The sequence below is a fragment of the Coenobita brevimanus genome, chromosome 93 (genome assembly GCF_032717465.1).
Source record: "Coenobita brevimanus isolate Jiangsu-jjx chromosome 93, ASM3271746v2, whole genome shotgun sequence".
Taxonomy (NCBI): Eukaryota; Metazoa; Arthropoda; class Malacostraca; order Decapoda; family Coenobitidae; genus Coenobita; species Coenobita brevimanus.
In genome coordinates this window covers 9126756-9141676 of record NC_137046.1, presented here as the reverse complement: position 1 = coordinate 9141676, position 14921 = coordinate 9126756, and the positions used below count along the sequence as shown (strand labels likewise).

General features: G+C 43.6%; 1 protein-coding gene across 1 annotated transcript; it reads left to right on the top strand.

The window, feature by feature from the left end:
- Positions 1 to 4601: 4601 nt before the first annotated feature.
- Positions 4602 to 5189, top strand: LOC145412355 (helix-loop-helix protein delilah-like). Its single transcript, XM_080282244.1, has one exon. It carries the CDS (start codon positions 4602 to 4604, stop codon positions 5187 to 5189), a length of 588 nt encoding a protein of 195 aa, XP_080138370.1.
- The last annotated feature ends 9732 nt before the right edge of the window (positions 5190 to 14921 follow it).

The window sequence follows — 14921 nt, the reverse complement described above, 5'->3', positions numbered from 1 at the left end:
TGGTGTGGCAGTCTGTGATGTGCAAGGTGTGGTGCAGCAGTGTGAGATGTGTCAGTATGAGGTGTGGCAGTGTGTGGTGTGGCAGTGTGAGGTGTGGTAGTGTGAGGTGTGGCAGTGTGTGGTGTGGCAATGTGAGGTGTGGCAGTGTGTGGTGTGGCAGGGTGTGGTATGGCAGTGTGAGGTGTGGCAGTGTGTGGTGTGGCAGTGTGTGGTGTGGCAGTGTGTGGTGTGGCAGGGTGTGGTGTGGCAGGGTGTGGTGTGGCAGGGTGTGGTGTGGCAGTGTGTGGTGTGGCAGGGTGTGGTGTGGCAGTGTGTGGTGTGGCAGGGTGTGGTGTGGCAGTGTGTGGTGTGACAGTGTGAAGTATGGCTGCGTGAAGTATGGCAGTGTGAGGTGTGGCAGTGTGTGCTGTGGCACTGTATGGCATGGCAGGGTGTGATGTTTCAGTGTGAAATGTGGCAGTGTGAGGTGTGGCAGTGTTTGGTGTGGTAGTGTGTGGTGTGGCAGTGTGTGGTGTGGCAGTGTGAGGTGTGGCAGTGTGAGATGTTGCAATGTGAGGTGTGGCAGTGTGAGGTGTGGCAGTGTGTGGTGTGGCAGTGTGTGGTGTAGCAGTGTGAGGTGTGGTAGTGAGGTGTGGCAGTTTGTGGTGTGGCAGAGTGTGGTGTGGCAATGAGTGGTGTGGGAGTGTGTGTGGTGAGGAAGTGTGTGGTGTGGCAGTGAGGTGTGGCAGTGTGTGGTGCGGTAGTGTGAAGTATGGCTGCATGAAGTATGGCAGTGTGAGGTGTGGCAGTGTGTGCTGTGGCTCTGTATGGCATGGCAGGGTGTGGTGTTGCAGTGTGAGATGTGGCAGTGTGAGGTGTGGCAGTGTTTGGTGTGGTAGTGTGTGGTGTGGCAGAGGTGTGGCAGTGTGTCGTGTGGCAGTGTGAGGTGTGGCAGTGTGTCGTGTGGCAGTGTGAGGTGTTGCAGTGTGAGGTGTTGCAGTGTGTGGTGTGGCAGTGTGCGGTGTAGCACTGTGAGGTGTGGTAGTGTGAAGTGTGGTAGTGTGAGGTGTGGCAGTGTGTGGTGTGGCATGGTGTGGTGTGGCAATGAGTGGTGTGTGAGTGTGTGTGGTGAGGAAGTGTGTGGCGTGGGAGTGTGTGATGTGGCAGTGTGTGCTGCGGTAGTGTGCGGTGTGCCTGTGTGGTGTGGCAGTGAGAGGTCTGGAACTGTTTTATGTGGTAGTGAGAGGTGTGTCATATATGGTGTGGCAGTGAGAGGTCTGGAACTGTTTTATGTGGTAGTGAGAGGTGTGTCATATAGTGATGTGGCAATGTTTGGTATGACAGTGTGAAGTGTGCGGTGTGTGAGGTATGACAGAGTGCTATGGCAGTGTTTGGTGTGGTAGTGTGAGGTTTGACGGTGTAAGTTGTGACAGTGTGTGGCGTGCCAGTGTGCAGTGAGACAAGATAAAGTTTGGCAGTGTATAGTGTGGCTGTATATGGTGTGGCAGTGTGGGGTGTGAATGACTGGTGATGCGATGTGTGATGCGGCATTGTGTGGTGTGGCAGTGTGTGGTGTGGCAGTGTGTGGTGCTGCAGTGAGTGGTGTTGTAGTGTATAGTTGGGAAATGCGTGGTGTGACAGTGCGTGTTGTGGTAGTGTGTGATGTTGCAATGAGTAGTGTGGCAGTGTGTGTGGTGTGTGTGGTGTACGGTGTGACAGTGTATGTTGTGGGAATGTAAGGTGTGGGAGTGTGTCGTGTGGCAGTGTAAGATGTGGCAGTTTGAGGTGTGGCAATGCAAGATATGGCAGTGGGAAGTGTGGCAGTCGATGCTGTGACAGTGTGTAGCGTGACTGGGCGGTGTAGCAGTATGTGGTGTGGCAGTGTGTGATGTGATTTTAGGAGATGCGACACTGTTGCTATTTTACAATCGCCCTTATAACTCCTTGTCTAATACCACTGATAGTACAATTATTCCTCCAAACGACTGTGTACAAGTAATTAAACGATGATAGCTAAAGTAAAAGTGATTAAAGAGACACAGACATAGACAAAGAAAAGCGAGAAGGATCAAAGAGGTGGCACGAAGAAAGGTGTAAAGACATATATACCTATAAGAAGACACAGGGAATGACTACTTTGGGGATGCAGTAGAGGAAGGAAGTATTAAAAGTAAAGAAAATAGTTTAATCTTAAATGTAAGGCAGATACTGCGACAACAAAGTAAAGAAGGAGACAGGAAAAGAGCAGAGAAGAAGGAACATAGTTAAAAGAGCAGAGAAACATATAATCAGACATAAAGCACTAATTTTATGAGAATATATTAGATGAGGGAGTTAGGAAAAATGTGCAGAGAATCACAGCTATCTCATAATGCAGTAGTTCATGTATCTTAATATCAACACAGATTTTCGTTCTGTTGCAGCTCATTTCACGTTGCTCAGTTGCAAGAAAAGAAAATACTACGGCTATACATTCATTTCATAGCACTTCCTTGTGACTCGTTTCATATTTTAGTGTCACAGCTCAGGATTCGTGATGAAGAGATAGCAGTTTTAGTCCAGGTTAGAGTGAAAAGAGTATAGTCACCTCGGTCGTCCTCCACTCCTGGATATGGGCTGGCCGGAAGCCCCCTTAAGGAGTGACACTTAATATATCACTTGTCCTGCTAAAGATAAGGCAACAGGACCTCTGGGGTGGGATTCTCAAACACCTTTACGATCGATTTCTGTAGTAACTTAATGTTTTTACAGGAAGAGCTCGACATGGAAAGATTTTCTACACATTTCTCTGATCTTCCTGCAGAAAGTATTTATAACCTGCATTTCGTCTCGTAGCTGAGTTAGAATAGGAGACAGAGGAAGATTCGACAGCCTCCTTGTCCCTCGTGCAAATCAGAACCTGAGTTACGACTGGGAACTGATCGTAACTGCTTTTGTGTATCCCACCTCAGAGTCGCATTGAACGTGGCATTGCAGGCTTCGTTACTCCTCTTGCATGGTAAATTATTCTGCGCATTACGCCTCAATATGCTCTTTCATATGACTGATGCAAATTATGTCGATATTCAAGTGATATATATAACGTAAAAGAGAACGTGATGGTGTAGTATGTAAAATAAATAGGTAAGAAATAGGTGATATGAAGCCAGCGATGGGATTTAGATGACAGCCCTTTCTCTCTCTCTCTCTCTCCCTCTCTCTCTCTCCCCCCCTCTCTCTCTCTCTCTCATGCATGGTTTTATTCAGCTTTATGAAGTCCCCAATAAAGGCGTGTATGATTAATCTCCTTCAAGCTAGATCAAGCATTTCTCATCTTATTCCTGAAAGCTGCAGTCAACCCCTCTAGATCCAAAAGTGTGCCCTAAGCTTAGTAAAAAAAAAAAAAAAAAAAAAATCGTGTGGAGCAAGCAAGAATGAAATATACAAGTGCGCCAGTGGATAGAAGGGGTAAATTACTACTGACAAGCGATTTTATTGAATGGGACGGCTCTCGTAAGGAAGAAGGACTAAATGATGAAGAGAAACTAGTCTCATTCCATTAAGAAAGTTTCCACCACCACTACTACCATTTCAGTTCCTTCCTCTAAGTCTTCCTGCTGTTTTATCGCTGTCTTTAGCTTATCATACTTTCGACTACCCTTCCCTGTAACAGAGCTCCGATGAGCCCAACAGGTTTGTAGCCGTTTGGTTTCTTTTGTATCATCATCATCATCATCATTACTTTCACCACAGTTTTTTACGATGGTGTCTTGTATGTTAACTGTTGGAACTACCAGACGACTTTATTCAGTGTTGGAGAGAGAGAGAGAGAGAGAGAGAGAGAGAGAGAGAGAGAGAATGAATGAATGAATGAATGAATGTGTGTGTGTGTGTGTGTGTGTGTGTGTGTGTGTGTGTGTGTGTGTGTGTGTGTGTGTGTGTGTGCGTGCGGGCGCGGGCGTGGGCATGTCACACCTCCCGGCCAGGCTCAGGCGCCTACACCGCCCACTGGACCAGTCCAGTCTTACCTAGGCGGCTGGAGGAAGTGGGTGTACGCCGCTCTGTCTCTTGGGCTGGAGCTCTCTAGCCACAGTGCAGCTCCTATTCCGCAAAAACCGTCTAGTCAAACCTCATACCTGTTGTTCTAATACCTGTGTGGGGTTCAGACAGAACGAGGGAGAGAGGTTTTTCAGAGGAACTGCCACTGGAGTTTGCAATAGGAAAGAATTTTCCTTATTTGGCAGCATATTTACATCCAAGGAGGAGGAAGCAGGAGAAGCGAGGTGAGCCTGCCAGCAGCATCCGGGACACCAACATTCCTTCACCCCACACTCTCCTCACCTGCATCTGCGGGGTAGGGCACCGGCATGCGAATCCTTGGCCCTTTCTATACTCCCTTTCCATTATGAGTGACACGAGCATGCTTAAATATTCTCTTGTGATAGTCCCTTCTTTGTGACTACAACAGAACAGTAAGCAATGATCTACGAATTACCGTAGATGACAGTGCAGTAAGAAATTGTATATTAACGCTGGTGACTTCGATAGTACAGTAAGTGGTGATCTATGAAATAACCCAAGTGACTCGACCTCAGGAAGTGATATAGTGGGGTCGATACTGGGGTAGGGAGTGAACTTGCGTGATGGTGCGGTGCGAAGACACAGACGAAGGGGCAGGGCAGGAGGGAGAGAAATATGGGTTGCGACCTCGCAGGATGGTGAAGCGGCTGCAGAAGGAGGTGACCAGGACACCAGGACAAGCCAAGGCCAAGCCGCGACCAGCGCCACTGTCAAAATACCGACGAAAGACAGCCAATGCTAGGGAGCGACACCGCATGAAGGAGATAAACAAGGCCTTCGATACGCTGCGACAGGTGCTTCCCGAGACTGTGGAGGTTGAGGCGGCAAGCACGCCGTCCATCATGACCAAGATCACAACATTGCGCCTGGCTGTGGACTATATCAGGGCTCTCAGTGAGGTTCTCAATGCTGACCCTCACCCTGCCTCACCATTCATACCTCACCCAGCTTCACCCTTCCTGCCTCAGCCTGCCTCTCCCTGCCTCCCGTCCCTAGACTCACCCACTGACCTGGACGACCTGCTCTCTGATGACTCCTGTTTTTTGGACGACCCCTTGGATGTATTCTACGACCTTCCTCCCCTACCTCTCCAAGACCCACTCCACTTGTTGCTGGAGGGGGAAGGAAAAGGCATGTTGCTCCTCACCTGAACTTCCACACCCCACCACACCTCAGTACCTCCACCACACCTTCAGTGCACCCTACCGCACTTCCACCACATTCTCTTACACCCTACCACTCTCTACCAACCTTCACAACTCCGCTATAGCTCTGCCACACTCCCACCTTCCCTTTACCAGGACTGCACACATCACTATAGCATCACCACTCACCACCATGGCTCCACTGCATGTATGACGACGACTCACAGTGACATAAGCATACTTGGCAGTGTTATTATCTGTGGAGTTTGTGCATCTTCTCTTGGCATTATCACCAACAGAACTAAATTGCAAGAAATAACAAGTACATAATTAGGCTTATCATACTATGCTTCATCTCTCCGGCATAAAAGAATATGCTGATGGCGATGATAATTCCCATACCTTTATAACTGTGAGAAAAAGGTTGCAGTTGTTGTTGATGATGATGATGAGGATGAGGATGGTGATTAATATTGTTATTATGTTCATGGATATACATCAATTAAGACACCTTACTGCGTGTGGAGTGCTATGATTAACTCAATATAATCATCGGTTTCATTATTCACTTGAACGATGTCTGTGCGTACACGGTGCCAAATACCGAGTGTATAATTCCCACCCAACTGCTGATAACGAGAATCGGATAATGACAATTTCTACGAACATTTAAGAACTTTACTTCAGTATTTGTGAGGTATCTTCTTATCACCGACTGAAAGCACTTGCCCTTTTCGTTGTGCCCACATATATGATAATATAATTGACGTTCTGTGGATGAGTGGGTTAGCCGACTCATAGTTTCAACATTTGAAAAAAAAAAAAAAAAAATCTGTTAGAGATAAGATATACAAAAAATGGAGTGAAAAGTTAAAAAGGATGATGAATCGCTAGAGAACAGACCTAAAAAAAAAAAAAAAAAGTCTTTCGAATGAATAGATGTAAATAAATCTGCAATGTGGGCAGTTTTTCAAAGTTAGGAAGAAAAGGTGTAGAAAACTGCCACAGATTTTTTTTTTTTCTTTTTAAGAATACAGTAGTTGGAACAGGAAAATGCCAGTTCGAATATTTGGACACTCGGAATTTGGGCAATATTTGATGCTAGTCTCTGTGCCATGTTGCCGTGTTTAAGGCTATGATGTGACCAGGTTATTGATTGCCATAATTATCTCCAGTTGCCATATGTATTATTTTACACTAGAACATTGGTTAGATTTAGCAGTTACAGTTTTGATGTTTTGTTTTTAATCTATTCCTCTTTCTTTCTACCTGTTTAATATTACAGTTGATCTATCATCTGTTAGTTTAGTAAAGTCTTTGGTCATTACAAGATACTAACATATCTAACACTGACGCTTTACACACATACACACACATTCACATTTCCATCCTCCTACGGCCATTCCTAACACCTGTACCAAATACATACAATATGTGGCCTCTCTTACCCTTCTGCCTCTCTGAATGTATCTCACGCAACCCTGATGAATATTCACCCACCTCCCGCGGGAATCATAACCTGCGCAACACCTTCTCTCCTCTCACCTCTGGTACTTCATTCCATCTCAACCAAACCTCTTATTTTAATATATTTAGCCTCTGTTTTCACGTCTGGTGCTCCATTCTTCCCTTGTTCAATCTCTTATTTCACTATACGAGTATTTAGCTTCTGATGCTTCACTCCGTCACAACCCATCTATTCTATTTTATTCAGTTCCTACCCTCACCTCTGATACTTAACTGCATACCAACCAAATTTCTTACCTTTGATCTATTTAACTCTGTGTCCATGTCGTGCTACGTTTTCTGCTTTTCCAACTTATTTTGTCAACCACTCCTGCATTCCATGCCCACCCTGTACTTTCCATCTCGTTCTTGGGGCAGTACCGGGTATTCTCGACATTTATTTTCCTGGATCTCTTACTTAGCGACTATTTTGTTTAATACGCTTTATTATTCATTTATCTTTAGCTTATAGCCATTCTGATACAGGGAGAGCTTTCATAAATAACTGGTAAGAAAATATAAACCACAAAGCAGGAACATTTACTGGTATGGAAGATGTGCTTGGAGGACTCCCACATTTATGTTCTCGTGTACATTTCACAAAGTAATCCTTCATTTCATGCCAGTCCACTCTCACTCCTCTTTCTGGGCCTACCTCTCTTCTTCCCTCTTCCACCTAACCATAGATCTTTCATTCATCGTGTCCAATCCTCTCACTTCTATTTTCTCGTCTCTCTGTCCATTTCGTCAATGGTTTTCCTCTCTGTCTCCATCAACCTCGCACAGCTTAAATCCTGCCCTGCCACATCTGAAGTCAGGATAAACACCTAAGCTATACTCTTGGTTTTCCTCGCCTTTTCGTCTAGCCACATTTCACAACACTTGTTACATAAGTTAATAAGTAATGGTTAGTTTAATTAATACAGCCCACCCCATCGTCTTTCTCAGAGCAATATTAGTAATGAGTAGTCTAGTGGATGTAAATGGTATTTGCGAACTTCCTTAGAATATTTTGTATTACGGTGATATATTAAGATATTAGGTTACTTTTCCGTCTTCATTACGTCAGGTAGCACTACATTATCATTATTATTATTATTATTATTATTATTATTATTATTCATTATTATTATTATTATTATGATAAATATTTTTGGGAGTACATTTTAGCTGTATATCATGGTACTTTAATCCCTTCAGCCCAAGGGGGAACTGGGTATTATGTTCTGGCTAGCGTCAAACGATTTCATTTGGCTAGAGAGAGACCATTGACGATAATGAGATGGGCAACACTCTCCACTGACGACTTAATGCCGAACACCTATTTTATGTTTAACTCTGGCCAACCCTAGAAGATTATATGCATCTGACGAGAAACCTGTCGAGGTGAAGGGACTAAACACTAAACTCAGAATGAATTTAATCGTCTGTCGTTAGCCACGCCAAAGTAAAAAAAAATAAATAAATAAATAAATAAGAAGAAAAAATAAACATTCCCTGGCTGAAGGTTTTAAGGTAGCAAATTGGAGCTTTTTTTTTTTTTTTTTTTTTTTTTATCTTCAATATGCAGAATAGCAAGGTAGATCACTGTACGGAAATGCTGCTTAGGTCGCTCATTATTGCTGATAGTACAGTAGGATATAATAACATCAGTGCATTTTTTTTCTATATTCGGATTAGTATAACTGTACTTTTGGTAGCACACTGAAGCAGCAGTTCAGGATACACGGCTAGCTAACCTCAGTATATAAAGTGTCACGTTACATTAGTATTTCCCAATCTTTTTAGTACACCTCATTAGCAACGTAGGATAGATAGGACATACAATGCTCCCTAGCGTGTAAAGTGTAGTATAAGTTTGCTTGTGTTTGTGTTGTTTGTGTTCTGTAAATAAGTATTTTTTTACACTTTTTAAAACGTGAAATAAACTGGCTTTTGTATATATACCGTGTTTGTATTGTCCATCTGTGCTTAGTTCAGGGCAGTTAAGACAGCCCCTTCATCTGTCTATTCTTCTTTGTCTAATTATGTACTGAGGTTTTATCTTTGTCAGTCTGTTCATGTGAAATTATAATTTAGCATAAGAACTAAACAACCCAAAGCTGAAAGCTCGATTACTTGCCATTTTAAAAGAAACTAAACAAAGTTTATATTATTAGGGCTATTATCCCTGACGAATTGGATAAACCATTTAGAGGTAAGAGCCTTTATTTTGCCCACTAAAAGACTTCTTCAGATACTAGCCACCACTGTCAAAATCCCGAACTTATATACAGTACCTTACACTGAGGCTTGGTTACCAAGGATGAGGAGAGAGGGAGGGGAGAAGGGGGAGGAGACCACAACCCCCTTCTGCCCTCTTTCCCTCACCCTCTGTAACCAAACCTCAGTACAAAGTCAGATAGATAAATAGACAGAAGATAGGTAATCACACGCTGACGACTGAACTGCATTATCGATCGGGAGCCCAGGGTCCATCACTAGCGAACAAAACGATCTATATCTACTCAGATGATACGTAGCACCTACCTGAGTTACGGATGGATTAATAACTTTTCCTTCATGTAACAAATAATCTAACTGTAAGCCTCTTTCATCTTGTCACCACTGATTGGTTAATATTGTCTGTTCACTAATAAAGACAAGTTCTCTGATGATGACTGTCTCATGATTAGATGTAGGAGAGAGAGAGAGAGAGAGAGAGAGAGAGAGAGAGAGAGAGAGAGAGAGGCAAGTGAGGAAAGGAAGGGGGGTGGGAGGGAGAGAGACAACACTGAAGCAAAGACAAGCTGCATGGAATTCGGTCAGAAGAAAAGAACTGATGAGACGAAAAGCCTTTCCCTTCGTGATAAAAAATGCTGAATTTGGTGAGCTCCCCCCCCCACACAGACGCAAGAAATCCGTATTTCAAGAATGCATGGAATCAGTTTAAAACGCCTAACCTCTATGATTTTTGTCCTCATGAGAAGATATAAGAATTTTCCAAGATGGATCATAAGAAAAACAGACACTAAGGATACTGCTACTTGGAGAAGGACTGTTCTTCGTATTGTTCAAGGCTAGGGTATAATGATGATGATGAATCAGCCGAACGGAGAGATGGAGGAATTGAATTTGGGGGGCATTAAAAGCAACAAGATTTTTTCTATCTCGAAATAATCACGGGTCTGGTATGCAAAGGCCCTGGTGTCATAAATTTTGTCGTTATTTTTTATTAAATTCCTTAAAAGTGGTTGGAAAAGGTAGGGAAGGATTCATCAGTGCAAAGGGCTAAAGTATTCAGGTTATCTATGAGTAAGAGGAAGAGAGTTGATGGAGCGATTTATGTGTGGATAGGGCTAGACATGTAACTCAGAATATTGGTGAATGGATAGAAAGCAGAGGAACACTAATGAAGATAGTTTAGGCGAAGAACAGAGTCGTCTATAATAGTATGTCAGTGAGTGTGTCTGTATATATAATCCTTTTAGCTATCAATCTATCTATCCATGTCTTTTGTTTTCCTGTATAAATTATTTAAATAAATTTATTTAAACAAATTTATTTAAAATAATTTTCGTCGATTTATAAATCTGTCTAGTTGTGTGTTCGAATATATATCACCTTTACCGTCCACCTGTTTCTGTATGTATCTATTTATAAGCCTATCTTCTGCAGGTATCCAATGTAATATGCCTATGCAGCATCTTGTCTTATGATATAAACCAAGGCGCAAATAATGAGGTTTTGTATTTCAAATTCATCTCTATGTGGGCAGAAAGCTGTGACATGACTGGATGACAGGAAGAGAAAAGGTAGTGAAGGGAAACAGTCTTATTTACAAATTTTGTCATTGGATGCCCAACCATTTGTAAAAATAATAAACGGATGATCAGCATGAGTAAATGGCAGATTTTGATACCTGAGACACCAATGGAAAGCATATTCAGCCAGCTTTGATGCTAGTATGGTTACAGTGTGGATGAAAGGGTGGCTGATGTAATTCATACGGACGTGACTGGAGCATGGCTAGTTGGCAAGATGCACTGTAATCCCCCCCGCCATCTGTTATGCTGCATCACGAGCCTCCTTACGCTGAGCTGGTTAGTTACCATGGTGAAATGCAGACTTGTTACTCTTTGGACCTTGGTAAAATGGTGCAAATACTTTCAGTTTGATTCTCTCTCTCTCTCTCTCTCTCTCTCTCTCTCTCTCTCTCTCTCTCTCTCATAGGACCAGTGCAAGACAGCTGGCAGTATTATGCCTCCGCCCACCTATGGTGGAGCCTGGAGGAGGCATTAAGTGAATGGTCTGTCCGTGTGTGCATGAATGAGTGCTTCCGAAGCAATCGACGAATTTCCACAAAACTTTTGTTAGTGATGCAGTATGGGGAGATGATGAACTGTTTAGGTCAGCTAGGTCAAGGGGTCAAAGGTCAGAGGCATATGGGGTCGACTTACTTTATCGTGTGCGTCTGTAACTCTTGTGGGCACAATATCTCCTGAACCCATTCACGGATTTCCACCAAAATTTTGTCGGTGATGCAGTATGAGATGATGAACTAATTAGGTCAGCTTGATCAAGGGATCAAAGGCCAGGGTCGTATGGGGTCGACTTAGTTTTTCCTTGTGGGAGTGATATCTACTGACCTCTACAATGGATTTCAAGCGAACTTTCTTCATTGATACAGTATGAAAGTCCCGATGAACTGATTAGGTCAGCAAGGTCAAGGGGTAGGAGATCAAGGTCATATAGGAGCGACTTAGTTTATCCTTGCGAGCGCGATCCTGAACCCCTTGACGGATTTCGACCAAACTTTTGCCATTGTTACAGTACAAAGGGACGATGAACTGATTAGGTCAACAAGGATATGGAGGATGTATGGCGAGTCTGTGCACAAGGCTTGGAGAAGGCATACAGAGCAATGTTTTGCGTCGACAACTCGGGGCCCGAATTCATGGCGTTTCATTTTTTTTTTTTTTTCCACTGCAGAAGGCGTTTGATTAAGCACCTCATCGAAGGGTAGTGGAAAAACCTCATAACCTCATACACTGGGAATTCAGGATGAACTGAATGGATAGATGGAGAACTGACTGAATGATTAGCGCCGGAGAGTAATAATCAGTGGGGATACCTCTGTCAGGGCATCATTTACAAATCAGTTATCCCAGGGCTCACTTCTTGGCCCATTATTAATTATCATTTATTTCGGTGATATAGATGTTGGCATTATCAGCTGAATTACAAAAATTACTGGTGATTCGAAGCAAGTAAGAGTTGCTTCGTTACCCGAAAAGATAGCATTCTGATCAGAATGGTCGGAAATGCTTTTCAACGCGGGCAAATGCAGTGTCATGTACACTGAGTCACGCAAATCCAAAGACCAACTAATTGTTATGAAGTGCAATCAGCAGTACCGACTTAGAAAAAGGCTTAGGGTGTCCTAACTGGCATTGGTATACTAATCAGCAGTGATACCATGGTCTTGGAACCGGTGCATTGATGTAGATGGAAAGAGGCCTCTTGGTTATATAAAAACCATTTTAGGTACTGAAATAAGCAGAAAGTCCTTTCTATATAATTACCTTGCTTGGCCACATGCGTAATATGCTGTGCAGCTCTACCTGGTGATCCTGGAGAACACAAGACTTAAGAAAATGCAGGAACAGGTTGCAAAGATGATCCCATCCACCAGGCAGATGGCATACCAGAGAAGGCTAGAAGTAATGGGACTCTTTTCGTCAGAGGTTAGGCACTTGTGTGCACATCTGACTGAAGCTTTCTGATCCTTCATAGACTTCAAGGTATCGTCTATCAGCAGGTACTCAGCTTAAATATCAAAACAATGAGGAACCACAGGTGGATGCTTAACTTCAAGCATTTCCCCATGATGCAGTAATAAATTTTTTCACATACAAGATTTGAAATTCCTGGGATCTGCTATTAGCAGAGGTAGTTAACAGTTCCTCAGTACAGCAGTTCCTGACACGGTAAGATTACGTTTATAAATATTAGTGAGGAAATAGAAGTGGGATGGAGTGGGAGGATAATAAATTAAGATCCATGAATATGAGCGAAAACACTTTGTTTATATATATATATATATATATATATATATATATATATATACACCGGTATATATATTATCCAGAGAAAGAGAGAGAGAGAGAAAGAGAGAGAGAGGGAGAGAGACTAATAATTAATCCAACTCTCTTCTTCCCCAACTGGATAAGGCTACCCAATGCCAATCCAGGAATGGAGTGACAGGAAATTTATATCTCCCTGGCCAAATACAGAACCACAGTAAAGTCTGTGAGCAAGGGAAGACAGCCACACCAAATCCTGCCTCACCACACGCTTCTACATTATCACACTGGTACAACTCACACTGCAGCATCTCACACTACTGCACCACACACTGCTGTATTATCACACGGTACACTTCACACTGCTACACCACACACTGCTGCATTATCACACAGGTGCACCTCACACTGCTGCATTATCACATGGGTGCGCTTCACACTGCTGCATCATCACACTGGCACACCTCATACTGCTACACCACACATTGCTGCATCTCATACTGCTACACCTGACACTGCTTCATAATCACTCAGGCACATATCATATTGCCCTGTCCGCCACTGGTACCACACTATATTAACCCTTATATCCGAAGTCTTACTACTATCTGTTTACTTTCTTTAGCTCACCAAGGACACTCACTTGATTCATGTGACATATATTCTTACTAAGATTATTTTATAATGCTTAAGATACACATTCTGACTGCAAGAGTTAAATATACCCTTCCGTACAATACAGCTGCTCTTAAGCTGAGGAAAATGACCTTGTGATGGCCAAATCTTTGAACTGAAAGGGTTATCCTGTGCAATACAAGCGGTCTTTCTTGAGTTATATAAAACCATCCTGAGGCTGCACAAACAGACTAAACGTCCTTCATTTACAATTCTCACTGTTAACTTTCTCAGTGCCATAATTTACACTGCTACACCTTACAGTGCCACACCACACACACTTCACCGGCAACACCATACATAGCCACACCTCACACACCTCACACTTGCACTTTTTAGACACTTTACACACAACCCACACCTCCACACCTCACACCGCCACACATCATTGTACTGAACTGTATCTCAAGCTGCAACACTTCATTTTGTCACAATGTATATACCCGACATCTCAATCACGCCGTAAATACACACACACACACACACACACACACACACACACACACACACACACACACACACATCACACTGCTATGCCTTCCATTGCCATATTACACACTATCTCGTACTTACCGCATAATGCTACTCACCACACTACCACACTACACTTTACCACGCTACACATTGCCCCACCACACACTGCCACATGACACACGACCACACCATACACGACCACATCACACACTGCCGCACTATGCACGGTCACACACGCTGCCAGACTGTACACTGCCAAACCATACAGTAGCATGCCACACACTGACACACCAAACACTGTCCCACCACAGACTACCAGAACACACACAGTCACACCACACACTACCTCACCACACCACACACTGCCGCACTACACACTACCACAATTCACACTGCTTTACTACACACACACTGCCATTGTGCATACGCTGCCACACCGCACATTACAGAACCACATGTAAGTGTACCATGCAAAGACATCACCACACAGAGGTACACCTTACTCTGCCACACAACACAGTGCCAAGTCTCGTACTGTCAGATTCATACCTTGTTCTGCCATACATCACACTTAGTTCGCAGTGCAACAGTTCATACAAGATACATGCTTCCACGCCACACACTCCTATAACTGGCTTTGTAACTTTTAACACTGTTGTGCTTCGTGCTGACACACACACACACACACATACACACACACACACACACACACACACACACACAACTTACTAAACCTGACGCTGACGGATTCTCTCTCTCTCTCTCTCCACCCCTGTCTCACCCATATTCAGTCCTACTTCAGTTTCTTCTCAATCATCCCATCTCCCCCCTCTCTTCCTTCTCCCGTCGCCTGTTCTCCCTCGCCTGTCCCCTCTCTCTTGTCCAACTTCAAACATCTGTCCTTGATTCTACCAACTTTTCCCCTCCTTCTATCCGCTTTCCATCTCCCCCTCTTTGAACAAACCACCTTCAATCCCACCAATGTCTCCCCCCTCCCTGCCCTTTCGCACTCCCCATT

Coding starts and splice junctions, on each gene's coding strand:
- LOC145412355 (XM_080282244.1), top strand. CDS start 4,602: ATGGTGCGGTGCGAAGACACAGACGAAGGGGCAGGGCAGGAGGGAGAG.